At 55.2% G+C, this 14,454-nt stretch overlaps 7 protein-coding genes across 7 annotated transcripts; 3 read left to right on the top strand and 4 right to left on the bottom strand.

Moving 5' to 3' along the window:
- Positions 1-1,394: 1,394 nt before the first annotated feature.
- C8A04DRAFT_26146 (uncharacterized protein) lies at positions 1,395-2,884 on the top strand (the record flags this gene model as incomplete). Its single annotated transcript, XM_062779820.1, has 2 exons — positions 1,395-1,479; positions 1,542-2,884. The coding sequence occupies 2 exons, from the start codon at positions 1,395-1,397 to the stop codon at positions 2,882-2,884; spliced, it is 1,428 nt and encodes a 475-aa protein (XP_062639357.1).
- A 796-nt stretch (positions 2,885-3,680) lies between these two features.
- On the top strand, positions 3,681-4,529 carry C8A04DRAFT_26145 (uncharacterized protein; the record flags this gene model as incomplete). The annotated part of the gene is made up of 4 exons (XM_062779819.1): positions 3,681-3,832; positions 3,948-4,051; positions 4,179-4,292; positions 4,396-4,529. 4 exons carry the CDS (start codon positions 3,681-3,683, stop codon positions 4,527-4,529), a joined length of 504 nt encoding a protein of 167 aa, XP_062639356.1.
- Positions 4,530-4,794: 265 nt separating this feature from the next.
- C8A04DRAFT_35277 (uncharacterized protein) lies at positions 4,795-6,309 on the bottom strand (the record flags this gene model as incomplete). The annotated part of the gene is made up of 2 exons (XM_062783105.1): positions 4,795-4,986; positions 5,155-6,309. 2 exons carry the CDS (start codon positions 6,307-6,309, stop codon positions 4,795-4,797), a joined length of 1,347 nt encoding a protein of 448 aa, XP_062639355.1.
- An 884-nt stretch (positions 6,310-7,193) lies between these two features.
- Positions 7,194-9,098, bottom strand: C8A04DRAFT_26143 (uncharacterized protein; the record flags this gene model as incomplete). Its single annotated transcript, XM_062779818.1, has 1 exon — positions 7,194-9,098. The coding sequence occupies one exon, from the start codon at positions 9,096-9,098 to the stop codon at positions 7,194-7,196; it is 1,905 nt and encodes a 634-aa protein (XP_062639354.1).
- A 227-nt stretch (positions 9,099-9,325) lies between these two features.
- Positions 9,326-10,608, top strand: C8A04DRAFT_35276 (transcription factor TFIID-domain-containing protein; the record flags this gene model as incomplete). Its single annotated transcript, XM_062783104.1, has 2 exons — positions 9,326-9,338; positions 9,878-10,608. 2 exons carry the CDS (start codon positions 9,326-9,328, stop codon positions 10,606-10,608), a joined length of 744 nt encoding a protein of 247 aa, XP_062639353.1.
- A 123-nt stretch (positions 10,609-10,731) lies between these two features.
- On the bottom strand, positions 10,732-12,474 carry C8A04DRAFT_10122 (general substrate transporter; the record flags this gene model as incomplete). The annotated part of the gene is made up of 3 exons (XM_062776472.1): positions 10,732-11,095; positions 11,218-12,205; positions 12,270-12,474. The coding sequence occupies 3 exons, from the start codon at positions 12,472-12,474 to the stop codon at positions 10,732-10,734; spliced, it is 1,557 nt and encodes a 518-aa protein (XP_062639352.1).
- Positions 12,475-13,319: 845 nt separating this feature from the next.
- On the bottom strand, positions 13,320-14,193 carry C8A04DRAFT_26140 (P-loop containing nucleoside triphosphate hydrolase protein; the record flags this gene model as incomplete). Its single annotated transcript, XM_062779817.1, has 5 exons — positions 13,320-13,382; positions 13,464-13,761; positions 13,822-13,961; positions 14,045-14,121; positions 14,184-14,193. The coding sequence occupies 5 exons, from the start codon at positions 14,191-14,193 to the stop codon at positions 13,320-13,322; spliced, it is 588 nt and encodes a 195-aa protein (XP_062639351.1).
- Positions 14,194-14,454: the final 261 nt, after the last annotated feature.

Genomic DNA, 14,454 nt, shown 5'->3' with positions numbered 1-14,454 from the left:
AGATAACGTTAACGAGGGAAGATCAGATCTGATCTTATCTTTGGCCCAATCCGAGCGAGGGAGGGAGGGGCGGGAAGGCGGGTGGTTGGCTTTTGGGTTGGTCTTGGGAAGGGGAGATGATGAGATGGCGCAAGGGGATGGTGGTGTTGGAGATAAGAGGGATGCATCGAGGCGGTTAATGATGGGGCCGGGGCGCGCTTGGGGAGGGGCTTGAGGGGGTGGGTTTGATAAGACAGCCGCGCGGTTAAGGGTTGGGTCGGGGACGGGCGTGGTCGGTAACGGTATTGGCATGGTGGGGAGGAGGGGAGGCCCGAGATTCCGGACCAGGGTTGGGTTTGGAATACCGACTGACAAGCAGATAAACTGCTGTTTCGTCGGTAATTTAAGGCCCCGGTGGTTTTGAGCAAGAAACGGTTGGCTGTGGCCTGTCTTTCACCATCCGTCCAGAAGCTAAATATCTATCCGTGGTTATTCGCGGAAAACATACCACTGGGCATTCCTTTGTTGGACCCAAGGTGGAAAATGTAACGGGCAAAGCAGGATGTTGGGAACAGAGTGATTCTTCCGTGAAAACCTATCCCCGATTAAGTCTCAGACCCTGACATGAAAATTAAGTCAGGGATGTTGTAGTGTTGACTTTACAGTGTTTGACAATAACTTCACCAAATTGCAACACAACGGCTGGACATCAGCATGGCGCCAACTGCATCGAGACGGTGATGCACGGGTCGTCAGAATGCAGAGGCGTTTGGTGGTGCTGATCGCGAGAATGATAAGAATGCGGCGCACGGGATGTCATCCAACACTTCCAATCTATAGGCAGCTTGAATGTATCCAGACATGATACTGTGGACAACGCGTCCACTGGCATGTTGTTAATGTTTTGTTGGCTCGATGATGGTCACTGAGGGCTGAAAAGGGAAGCCGCAAATGGAAACGGGTGAGAGCTGACAGTGGGGCACTATGCATGGGCCACGACTGTGATTGGCTGCTATGCCCCTTTTCCGTTTGGGAGGCCCTTGCGAACCACGATTGCTTCGTTCCTTCTCGAGATCGATGAAATGGGGTGTCCGATTGGCCTGGGCTGGAGTGGCCCAGGCTTCCGAGTTGTTCATGCAAAACCCGTTGGCAAATTGCTCGTATCCAACCCGTCCAGTTATGTATGGACCGTTACATTGTTCTCGAATAATAGCGCCGTTATGGGGACAAATTCTCGTCAGCCCAGCCAAGCTAAAAACGAAATTAGCTCCCCAATCCTCCTCGGAATACGCGAGCCGCATTGGCTGCCTGCAGTCCGAAGTCCCAACGCGTCTGAGCCTTCTTTAAAACCATGGAGACCGGGATGAAGGCGTCTTCTTGGTCAGTTCCGTGAACTTTCCACCTCCAGGCTCATCATGATGCACAAATCAGCCACTCTGGGACTACTCGCCGCCGCGGGCTCGGCGTTTGCAGCCCTGCAGGTCGATATCTCGTCGACAAGTAAGTTTTCACGGGCTTTTGCGAAAGGCATCGAGCTTCAAAACACTAATACAGTTATTCAGGCTCGATCAAGGCTGCGGCTAAGGATGTTGCTTTTGACGTCATGTCCGTCTACAAGGGCAACCAGAGCGGCGAGATCGTGGGGCTCATCGGGTCCCCCCCTCCCGTGGGCGAGTACTACTGGTGGACCGGGGCCGTTCTGTGGTCGACCATGATCGACTACTGGCACTACACCAACGACAGCACCTACAACGCTGTGACGGTCCAGGGTCTCACGGCGCAAAATGGCCCCAATCTCCAGAGCCCCTTCATGCCTCCCAACTGGACCGCGAGCATGGGCAACGACGACCAGGGCTTCTGGGGCATCGCTGCGGCGAAAGCGAACGAAGCCGGCCTCCCAGCCCCACCCAAGGGCGAGCCTAGCTGGCTTGACCTGGCCAAAGCCATCTTCCAGGTGCAGACCGTCCGATACACCGACAGCGAGGACGCCTGCGGGGGCGGCCTGCGTTGGATGATCGTCCCCGTGAACACAGGTTTTGACCTTAAGAACACGGCGTCGACGGCCGTCTTCCTCAACCTCGGCGCGCGGCTGTACCACGCCACCCAGAACGAGACCTACGCCGACTGGGTCGAAAAAGGCTGGACGTGGTTGACCACCATCGGGCTGGTCGACGACAAGTTCAACGTGTACGACAGCGTCAGCACGATAGACGACTGCGCCAAAGCTAACAAGCAGCAATGGTCCTACAACGCTGGGCTGTTGCTGGAGACGGCCGCGTACATGTACGCGCAGAAGTCATCCAAGTCCGCGGACTCCAAGGAAACCACCACCTGGAAAACCCGCACAACTTCCCTCGCCAACCGCACCGTCTCCCACTTTTTCTCGGCCGACCAAGGCGTCCTCGTTGAGCCGTTGTGCGAAAACGCCGGCCAGCCCGCCTGCACTCAGGACATGAGCTTCTTTAAAGGCGTCACCCTGCGGTCGCTGGCCGGCGCCGCGGTGCTTGTGGATGAGCTGCGCGATCCGGACCACGGCGTCGGCCAGGCGCTGCGCGCTACTGCACAGGCTACGGCTAAGACATGCTCTGGTGGCAAGAGCGGTCGGGAGTGCAAATTCGACTGGACGGGCCATGCGGCGGATCAGAATGCGAAGCTTGACGGTGCGCCGGTTGAAATCAATGCGCTTGCTGCGGTGCTGGGTCCGTTGGCGGTTGAGTCGGCGTCGGGGGCGGGTGGGAATGGAAATGGGAGCGGCAGTAATGGTGGTAATGGCAATGGCAGCGGCAGTGGCGATGCTGGGTCGGGAGAGAACGGCCAGAGTGGAACTGATGACGGGAACGCGGGTGCTTCATTGAGGGTTGGTATGGGCGTGATGGTGGCTGGGTTGGTGGCTGCTTTGATTTAAGTGTCTTGCGATATCTCGTAGGGACGTAGGAAAGTGGGTTTCTTTGGATATCCTCCCGAGCTATAACTACCATTGAACAACGACAGAGCTCACCCTGGACCTTCCAGCTCCCATGTGCCGCTGATTAGATCACAGGTCTGCAGAGCAAGTCCTATATCAAGTCCCGACACCGAACAAGAAGCCTGGCACTTAGCGCATGCCGAACGCGACATGATTCCGGGGTTGCACACTCGAATTTATCCGACCCGTCGTGGGTTGCGCAGCAAGGGAATCAAACTGATTATCTGGTTTTAAGCGGAGCCAGATTTAGCCCCCAGCGTTGTGGTTAACCTCCGAGAAACCCAAACTACGCTAAGTTTTGACCAACCGGAATAATTCTAGAGGACAGCAGGGTCTGAACATAGACTGCAATATGCGCAACCCTATTTCGGACGACAAGATGATCTGCCGATCTCCGGGGACATGGGGCTTTTTCATCAATCGTCTATGCAAAGGGGTGATTGGACTGAAGTGCTACCGCAAACCATCCTTTTTGATATCACTAGATTGGTGGAACCCGGGGTATGGGTGTAGTGAATCGCTCCGTGGGTAATAATCAATTACTTAGTTACGCATCTTAGACGTCGTGTAAATTGAGGGGGTGATTCTTGAGTTGAGTAGCCAGCTCGGTGTCTATCTCCAATCCCCAGCCCATATGACCACCCATCCGCCCCCCTAACAAACCCTTCCCTCCCGATGCCCATCCCCAAACAACTCCACAACCCGCACACAACATACAACATCTATCTCCCCCAAAATGCTAGGCACCTCAGTCCTCCTCCTCGCCCTAGCTGCGACAGGTCTGGCCCAAGCCCCCGAGGGCTACCGCACCGTGTACATCACGTCGAACGTGGACCCGAAGTTTGTGATTGTGGCTAAGGAGGCGACGGCTGGGACCACGACTATTGTGTATGTCATTACCTAGCTTCAGGGCTGATGTCGACTGCATGCTATGCTATCGTCAGCCAACCTGCAGAGAAATTGAAATGCCTGGCTGACCGCGATGATCACTTTCAAATCACAGCAAGACGCGCGCGGATACCCCTGAGCAGCAGTGGTGGCTGACGGACGGGGCGACTAAGATCCAGGCGGCGAACACTACGTTGTGTTTGGATGGTGGTGAGCAGGGTGAGTCGTATACATTTGACCCAGAGCGAGAAATAATCATGATCATACAGGAGAGAGCCAGGGGGAAGACAATGTGTGATAAAAGAAGGCACAGAGATGAGGATAGACTAACAGCACTCTACTACAGCCAACTGGGTCGACATGGGCAAGATCTACGTCAACGAGTGCGCCGACGACGCCGAGTCGCAGAACTGGTTTGTCATGGAGGACGGCCGGATTGCGCTGGACGCTGGGGGGCAGAGTATGTTCTTATTTACCCACTCTTTAATAACCCTGACCATATAATATAAGTTCCCGGACAGTGTCATGGATGACTGGTAAAGAAGAGAAGCTGACGATAACAGAGGAGTGTGTCGACCTGGTGTACATGCGCGCAGTGGAGAATAATGATGTCGGGCTGTACAGCTGCGCGGGGCTGGGTAATACGGGAGCGGCGGATAAGGGGATTAACTGGCCGTTGGTGGATGTGACGGTTTAGCGTTTTAGGGGAGAAAGAGAGGGTCTTCAATTGGGGGGTTGGTAAGGTACTTAGTCAGATAAATCACCATGAGCAAGTTGCAGATCAAGCGTCAAGCGGTTTGCAAGGCGAACTATTATATGACTCGTTCACGTCTCAGGTAGTCAGCGCTAATTATCCAAATCCCGGAAAGATGAACGTTTATTTGTATCTTCTTCTTGTCCCCCCTTTCAGAAACGCAGAAATAACCCCCCTCCCCCTACACACACACTCCACACTCGAACAATCACCGCTTCTCCGGCTGCGCTGGATCTTCCCAGGGCAGCGGAATCGGCCAGTACACCTTAAAGTCCGGCGGCAGTGTCGGCGGCGGTGCGACGTCCTTGAGTGCGCCCTTGTTCCGCTGCGGTTGCGCACCGGCACCGTTTCCACCATTGGTCATCGCCCCCGCAGTCGGCCGCTGCTGCTGCTGCTGCTGCTGTTGGTGGTAGGTATTCATAGCAGTCGTCGTACCATTAACGTTATTAACAGTAGCAGGCCTTGCGGGGGAACTTGTACCTCGGTCGGTCGGTGCTGGGGGTGCTGGGGGTTCTGAGGGTTCTGAGGGTTCTGAGGGTTCTGAGGGTGTTAAAATTTTCAATTCGACGTCAACAGGTGCATATTGTCCAGCAGCCTCTCCCCCAAACCGTTCTTTCAACCATTCCTGATAAAGTTCATGACTTTCTTGCCACTCGAGCGGTATCCAGCCGCCAAAGTCCAGGATCATGCCCCAGTAGATGCATATAGGATTTTGCGGGAGCTCTGCGAACTGGCAGGGACGCTTGCCAAGACGAGAAAGCTCGAATACCACGGCTCTGTTGTAATCAACGATAACAGGCTGTGGCAGGGACTGCTGTTTGTTGGATCCTGAAGGTGAAGAAATGGGCGCAGACCGTAGAATGACGTTGCGTGCGGCCAAATCGCGTTGATCAACGCCTGCGTGCCGCTGTCTGACACTGCCATCTAGTACCGCAGCCAGGATGTCAAGACGATCTGCTTCGGTATACCGTGAGAGTAGGTCCGGGTCAAGGGAAACAGACCGGATACAGTGGCCGTTGATGTGCTCCATCAGAACTAGGCGGACAGATCGCTGTACCTCCTTTCCCGCGTGCGTGATGGGCAAGGTGAAAGTCCAAGAACCATAGTACCTCGGGGCAGCCAAGCCCAATCCTGTACGGCCGTCACCCTGGCGCATTACCCCCTCGAGATGATCGAGTGCTGCGGCCTCGTGCGAGTAGTCAACGTCAGCTAGCCAAGGGGTATCGTCGGCCTCGCTCATCGCATGTGGGCACTCGAAGGAGTAGTAGAGTGGATCAAAGATCTTTGCGACAAACTCCCCGTGCCCGTCATTATTAGACTCTTGCGGGCAAGGGCAAGGGCTTGGGGTGACGGAGCAAACGACCAGCTGGGCACCCCGCCCGTCGTCTACGGCGAGAGGCTTGAGGATGGTAAGCGTGGCCGTGGCCGTGGTTCTGGCTGCGGGAGACGAGGATGAGGATGATACGGTGTTTAGGTGTTCGAAGGGGGGGTGTGCCAGAACAAGCTCGGTCTGAGTAACTGCCTCCAGGTCCACGTCGTTTCGTTCTGGCCATGGTCCCGGGCCGTAATGGGGGTCACCAAAGGGTGGAGGGGGAGTGTGCCGCTTAATTTCCACGGTAAAGCCCGCTTGGTACGGACAGGCTGGTTTCTCTGGATCCGGTGGTGGATGCCAGAAAGTGAAATGTGGGGGAGAGTTGGAAGCTAGGATAAATGGTGGTTTCATCCCGGGGGGCGAGCCGGTGGGCGAGCTGGCGAAGGAGTCCATGAGGGAGGCAATGAGTTTGATGAGGTATTCAGGCAATGCAATGAGTGTGTAGAGAGCGAAGCACGGGGCGATATGGTGCGGTTCGGGGCCTCGCGAGAGGAAACCCAGAAACAGTAACCTTCAGACGAAGAAGTTGGAAAGCCCGACGCACCCAGAATGGGGAATAGAGCAGGGTATCAAAATCAGACCGCTCCTGTGACCAAGTCTGGAAGGTCATGCTCTGTGATGGATGTTCTTGAGTTTGGTTTGGGGGTAGGTTGGGAACTTGAGTAGGCAAGTTTAGCCCCCACCAATAAATTAGGTACAAAACTAGGTACCTAAGGTAGGTACCTAGTTATTTGATTACACAATTACTCTTCGGGCCTGCAAACAACCACCCAACAAGGTATAGCACATTTCATGTTCTCAAAAAAGACTTGAATTTAATCAATTATCATGTTTAATATTAATCGGCTTAGGCTGGAGTTTTATGAAAATTTGTTATCTGTGTAATACCAGGTAATTAATTACGTTTTAACCTCGGATCGGATGGCTTCTTTCCGGATGGATAGTTGATATTGGTATCATCAAATCTCTCCCACGTCAGACGACGACAGCGAATGACAAGCACCGTTCTGTTCACAATTCCATTATATTGCGAGCCACGTGAGTCTGTATTCCTTTCCATCCCATCTTTCTAAACAATGCGTCCGAACAAAGATCCTCGGAGCTTTCACACAGACCACGCAGCATTAAGAGCAACAACAAACTACCAACACAACAATCCAAAAACCCCAACAAAGCCCCAGATTATCTAACAAAGCCACCAACCAAAAAAGCCCAGACTGAACCATCCGAGAGAATCACCCCCTCTCCAACCGCCCCAGAACTTCCAGCCAGTGCTCCAAAACAGGCACCGCCTCTCCCATCCTGGGCTGTGTCCCTGTGTTCTCCCGACACCGCTTCAGCAGTCCCTCATACGCCTCCTTCAGCAGCAGCGCATTCAACCGGTCTCTCGTTCTTATCCCGGACCCAGAGCCAGGAGCAGGAGCAGATCCAAACCCGGATCCAAACCCAGATACCGAAGGACCACCTATCAGAGGACCGTGAGCATTGGTACTGCTGGTATCGTTGGTATGACTGAGCGAAGCAAAAGCAGCAGTCATCTGTTCAACCAGCATGTCCTGGCACAGCTCCAAACCGGCTGAGATATCCCGGCCGTGGAGGAAGCGGGAGATGCGGGGGTCGTCGTTGGTGTTTTCGCTGTCCTCGATGATGGGATTTGTCTCTTGGGTCAGGTTTGTGTCTGGCATGTCTACGTCCGCGCCCGCTGTGGCTACGCCTGGGTCCGGGCCGTCCATATCCACGTCTAGTTCTGGCTCTGGCTCTTGAACTGGGTTAGATGCAAAGGGGTCGGTAGCAGGACTACCACTTCCCACGCTTGAGGCTTCGGCCGCAGCAATAGCAACGGCGATGGTAGCAGGGAAAGGAGACCTAAACCGGGGCCTGCCCCTCTCTCTCTCCACCTCCATCTCCATCATCGGCCAGACCTCACTTTTTTGTGGTTGGCCGAGGGTCGGCTGCGGGTGGCTGATGAGGCTCTGGGTCTGCTGTGAGAGACGGTTGGGGTTGCGCGGGGGAATATGAGGAGTTGCCGGGTCCGGGGCGGGGGCCGGGGTGTCCATCTCCATGGTGTCGTCGTTGTTATCGCCGTTGTCGTCCACGTCCATGAAGGTAGGGCTGCTGGCGACTGCGGGAGTGGTGGTCGTCGGGGTGGTTACCCCGGTGTTGATAGCCGACGGGGGGGAGAATGTGCCTGCCGAAGGGGAGGCCGCTGAGGGGGAGGTTGTAGAAGCCTCGGCGTGAGAGGTCTCACCGTGGGAGGTCTTAGCGTTGGGAGCCGAAGGAGCAGCGGTTGATACCGGGGGCAGAAAGGTGAACGACGACGACGGGGGCGGAGGAGTCGACGACCCCGGAGAAAGACGGAACACGACGGCATTAGGAGGTGAAGGGGTGTCCCGGCGTCGGTGGGGGGGTCTTTTCTTTAGGGCGTTGGTCCGTTTCCTCGACGGAGACTGCGACGGAGACGGCGACGGTGCGCTTGTCTGGTCCTTGGGTTTGGACCCGGCGTTGAGAAGCGGGGAGTGGGTGGTTGGCTGCTGCTGCTGCTCCTGCTTCTGGCGCTTTCGCGGCTGGGGTTCGTTTTCGGATACCACGTTGTTGTTGACGCTTTGGTCGTCGTCAGAGCTGGCGAACATGGTGCGGTAATCCGGGATGATGGACTGGTAGTACTTGGCCAGTGCCACAGATTCGTCAAAGACGGGATTTTTTGACGCCAGCCCGTCATCCTTCGGGGAGAGGAACTCTTGCTTGCCCAGGTCCGTAATAGCCGACACCCGGGGGCTCTTGCGCTGGGCGGAGGTGCTGGACTCCCCGTTGTTGTCCTGGTTCAGACCCGGGGTCGGGTCCTCCGGCTGGTAGCGGAGGGCGAAGAAATCATCACGGCGGGACGACGTGAAGCTCTGATAAATGGGGAGGTGGGTAGTAGTACTTTTGGGCTCGGTAGTCCCGGGACTGGCTGCGCTGGCGGCGCTGTCCGCATGGAGTGTCGGCTTGAACGGCGAAAAATGGGCGTTGTTGCCCGAGGAGTGGCCGAACCCGGGGAAGGTGGGTAGTGAGAGATGGGCACGCTGTTTGGGCTTGTGCTCTGGCTCATCCTCCAAGGAGCGCTTCCGTTGATAACGGAAGAGGGAAGAGAGGAACGGCATGACGGAGCGTGCCCGAGAGTGGCGTCCGGGTTGAAGCCGGAGGATGAGATGTCGAGATGGTCTGTCTCTTGTCAGAAACACAGAGGAGACAGAAGAAAAAGAGGATGAGAGAGGAAGAGAAGGAAACGGTCAAGTTCTAGGTTATAGGACCATGCTTGAGGTAATGGAAAACTCGAGTCGCCATGACGTGAGCTTTGGCTATGCCATGCATCTGCTACATACCCGACATGCCCGAGAAGCGTCATACGTACATGTACATACATGCACACATGTACGTAGATATTTCTCAGCAGTCTTGTCCCTTATCTTGCCGCACTCCACTGCTGTTCATGCTGTTCATGCAGTTTATGCAGCACAAAGCATTATCTGTGCTAGACAAAGAGTGTGTGCGTTGCTGTTCTGCAGTGTTGTTCACAATGTCTTTGTTGGATATAGCTTATATTGCCCGCCTACGGTCCGCTACTTTTATGTATAATGAGCCTGTTTAAGAATCGTAAATAATCCGATAGCTCACACCCGATCTTTAGACGTTGACTCAACCACAACAGACAAGACTACCAGTAAGTAATAGTAAAAGATAACAATCCACAAGGTAAGTAACATGTCACCAAAAAAGCGAGCACGCCGTGCAGAAGATTCAGATCCCGCTCCAGCTCAAGCCTCCTCATCCCGAGCACCACCCCAAAACCAACCTCAGCCCCCAATAGAACTAGACCCAGATGCAGACCCAGACCTAGATGTCGTCGCAGAAGCAGTCGCAGAAGCAGAAGCAGAAGCAGAAGCAGAGGCAGAACCAGCCCAAGAACCCCGCCGCTCCTCCTGGCAATCCCGCGCCCAACCACACTGGCCCGTCCCAGCCCTCACAAACGTAGTAGCGACCGCGAACCTAACCTGCCGCATCAACCTCGACACCGTCGCCCAACACGCCCGCAACGTCGAGTTCAACCGGCGCAAATTCCACGCGGTAATCATGCGCATCCGCGAACCGCACTCCACCACGTTAATCTTTGCCTCTGGCAAGGTCGTCATCACGGGGGCCAAGTCCCGGGATTTGGCTCGGTTGGCTGGGCGGAGGCATGCGCGCGCGATACAGAAGTGCGGGTTTCCGGGTGTCAAGTTTACGGAGTTCAAGGTGCAGAATTATGTGGCGTCGGCGGATTGTCGGTTTTTGGTACGACTAGAAAGGCTGGCGTATTTGTATCGGCAGTCGGCGAGTTATGAGCCGGAGTTGTTTCCCGGGTTGGTGTATACTATGGTGAGGCCGAGGTTGAAGTGTTTGGTGTTTAGTACGGGGAAGGTGGTGTTGACCGGGGCGAAGGAGGAGGAGCATGTTTTTGAGGCGTTTGTGAATTTGTATCCGATGTTGTTGGAGGCGAAGGTTGTGGGGAGTGAGAGGGCGGAGGATGCGCCGCCGAAGAAGAGGAGGAGGAAGGCTAAGGAGGATAAGGGGAAGGGGAAGGAAGGGGGGAAAGGGAAGAGGAAGAGGGCGGATGACGATGAGGGTGAGTAGCAGTAAGTATAAGTTTCTCTGGTAAGTGATGTATGTAGGTGAATTGCTCGATAGATTATAAGATGTGAGTGGCCACCGACTTGTGATTGTGAACCCAAAAACCTACATCAAAAACCAAGAAAACTACACCGCAGTCTCCTTAGCCCCCCTCTCCGTCAATTCCACCTGTAACTTGTCCACATTCTTCGCTACCCGCTCCTGTACCTCCCTTCCCTCAAACATAAAACTCAACTCCTCCAGCGTGCGGTTGTGCGTCTCCGGAAATAGAAGGTACACCGTCGCGATCTCGACCAAGATCCACACGCAGTAGACAATATAGTACTTCCAGCCGATGGCGTCGAGGGCCACGGGGTTGACATATGTGTTGAAGAAGACGGCGAACCGGACCGTGAGTTGTTCCACTGCGATGCCCTTGGCGCGTTGCTGGAAGGGGAAGAGTTCGACCATGTAGGTGTAGGCGAGGGCGTTCCAGCCGATGTTGTAGAAGCTATTGCACAGTAAGTATTGTTAGTATTGTCTTGACAGAGCGTGAGAGGGAATGTTTGTGGTGAGAGAGAGATAGGGGTTGATGGAGAGAAAGAGAAAGGGGGAAAGAGAGAAAGAACGTACGGCGAGTAAACAAAGATAAACACCAGCACCGGAATACTGGCCGCCGCCGAGCCCTCAATCGCCGACCGCGCACTCGCCACCGTCCACACGGTATACACCACGGCCGTCCCAATCGTACACACCAAAAACATCCTCCGTCTCGGAAACCTCGGCGCCAACAACGCAATGGGCACCGCATTAATCAACCCCCAACACGTATTACTCAAAATCACCTTCTGCACCGTCCGATCATCCGTAATCCCGACCAACGCCAAAATCTTCTTCATATAAAAACTCAACAACCCATTCCCACTCCACTGCGTAAAAAAACCCACCACCGCCGCAATCACAAACCTCCTCCTCATCGCCGCATCCCTCACCACATCCGCCCAAACAAACCTCCCTGCCACCTCCCTCTCCAACGCAATCGTCCCCTGAATCTGCGCAAACTCCAACCGCACAAACTCCTCCCCCTCTAACCCCTCACCATGATACCTTCTCAACACCTCCATCGCCTCCTCCCCCCGATCCCTTGACACCAACCACCGCGGCGACTCGGGACACCAATACATAAACCCCACCTGACACGCGCTCGGCACCACCTGCAACAAACTCGGCAGCCGCCACGCCCACGTAGACTCCATCTGAAACGTCCCATACGTCGTGCCCGCAGCAACAATCGCGCCCACAAACCACGACGCATTAAACAAACTCGTCATGACCGCGCGTTCATTCGCATACGACAGTTCCCCAATCAGCGCCGAGGCATTGACGATAGCGAAAGGGATGCCGAAACCCAGCACCCAGCGCGAGGCGAGGAACATGTCCGAGTTGATGGCGCCTGCTTGGAGACCAGCCCCCAAAGCCATGATGAAGGAGGCTAGAAGGATGGTGTGCCGACGCCCGAGGTGTTGGCTGATGGTGGGGATGAAGGGGATGGCCATTAGGGCGCCGAGTGAGTACATTGCGTTGAGGAGACCGAGGCGGGATGAGGTGGGGTTGTCGAAGTCTGACTCGTGTCAGTATCTATTATCTCGCAAAGGAGAAGGGGGGAAGAGAAAGAGGGGACGGACAGTCTACCCATGATTGCACAGCCTGAAGACTGTTCATCATGGAGGAGTCGAAGCCGGACGTCCACTCGACACCCAGGGCTGTCGGGACGAGGATCAGGTAGAGGAAGCGTAGGTTCGGTTTATGGTACCATGGTATCGTGTCCGCTTGGGCGATGCGGGTGAGCCGCGGGTCGACGTGCTCTTCTTTGGCGCCGATGATGGCCATGGTGGTTCTTCGTTGTGAGACTGTCTTGAGGTGTTTGGTTTGTGATGTCGGGGATGTGTCGGGACTGATAGAGCCCTCAGTGAGAGAGACTCAAATCTGTGTAAGTCGGGCATGGATAATAAACGGCGAGGCCGTCTTTATAATTGCAGCTACCCCCTCGAGACCCCCTCCGTCAACAGCGTCGATCCAACCCCCCGATTCAAGTCACTACACCCGCAACCCAGCCGGAAGGATTGCCCATCCTCGGCTATCTTTCACCACGACCCGAGACCAAACACAGTCCATGTCGTGCGCCATCAATACAAAAGCTCCTACATCCTCCATGCACGCGATCCCCATGCCAAGCTCTCGTTGGGGTTGCTTCCTCCGACGCATGCGGGGTTCGGACGGCGACCACAAATTGCGGGGGTGAAAAATCCCCGACAAGCAACCTGGTTGTTGGGATTTTTAGGGGGGCCAGGGCAACCCGCGGGTGAAAGGCGACCGAGGAGAGGCGGGTTGGACGGTTTTGGTTGGTTGCAGGTGGTCATTGGGTGTTGGTTTTGGTGTTGGACAGAGGACAGATGACAGAGGGGACACCATGGAATGTTGTGCTTCTTAATCCCTGTAAGGAAGGTTGTGGGGGCCGGCAGTTGAGAGGTGGTGCTGCTCGGCTACATAGTACACTGCTATCAATACGACCTTGTGGTATCATGTCTTTTGTGATAATGGGAACTCACTCGAGGTAGGTATCTCTCCTTTTGATAACTTTCAGAAGGAGCAAGGGACAAAATAAAGCAAGAATCCGAAGGCAAATCTAATGATCAGGCGCAAACAACTCTTTTCGCATCAGTCTATCCCAAAATCTACGCACTCGCCTGCTCCCCAAACACAAACTCCTCCAGCTCCTTGTACGCCTTGTCCAAATCCTGCAACTCAAACCGTCAGCATCTTCCGCCCTCCTCCAAAAACCAACTCCACGCGAAGAGAAGGGGAAAGTAGGGACTTACATCATTAACAATAACCCGATCATGCACCCCCTCCACCTTAGCATACTCCAACTCCACTTTCGCCTGCTTCAACCGCTTCTGGATCGACGCCTCCTGCTCCGTGCCGCGCCCACGCAGCCGCTTCTCCAGCTCGGCCTCGGACGGCGGCGCGATGAAGACGTACCGCGCGGGGAATTTCGAGGCTTGGATCTGTTTGACGCCTTCGACTTCGATGTCCAGGACTACGGTTTTGCCTTTGGCCGTTTGTTCTTGGATGGTGGCTTTGGAGGTGCCGTAGAGGTTGTCGCCGAATTGGGCGCTGTCGGTCGTTAGTATTTTCTGCGTGTTTATGTTGTCAATGTGGGTGTGCTCGGCGTACTTCTCGATAAACCCATCCTGCGCCTTGAGTTCCAGGAATGCCTCCTTGGTCACGAAGTGGTACTCGACGCCATCACGCTCGCCAGGCCGCGGGCCGCGCGTGGTATGCGAGACGGAGAGCGTAAAGGTGTCGGGGTGTCTCTGGAAGAGTGTCAGGAGACCGGAATTTAATTGTATCATTCGGAAGGGAGGAGGATTCGAGATCAATCGTAAGGCGTACGCACTTGGAAGAGTAGGTTGTAGAGCGTGCCCTTGCCGACGCCGGACGGGCCCGAAATGACGACGGGGCGGGGATCGCGGACTACGTTTGTCAGTTTTTTCTTTCTTTTTTTTTGTCAACGGGAGTGGACAGCGGTCACCCACCGGGAGCCATGGTGTGAAGATAGGAAGCGCGGACGGTTTGGGCGAGGGAAACGAGTGGACGCCGCATCTCAGGCTACGACGCGGGACGGGAGGCTTTAGAGGGGATTGCGACTCGGTGGAGGGGCTGTCCAGGGTCAAGCAGCGTGGGGCTCAGTGGGTCGCTGTGACTCAATGTAGGGTTAGGGATGGGTGTGCACGAGCCCGACTCGGCCTTCTCGTGTACTTGGGTTTGAGATGCTTTCCCGACAGAATGTCGCAATGGAAAGGGGAA

This window comes from Dichotomopilus funicola (assembly GCF_033296635.1).
Source record: "Dichotomopilus funicola strain CBS 141.50 unplaced genomic scaffold C8A04scaffold_11, whole genome shotgun sequence".
Taxonomy (NCBI): Eukaryota; Fungi; Ascomycota; class Sordariomycetes; order Sordariales; family Chaetomiaceae; genus Dichotomopilus; species Dichotomopilus funicola.
This window is presented reverse-complemented; position numbering and strand designations above follow the sequence as displayed.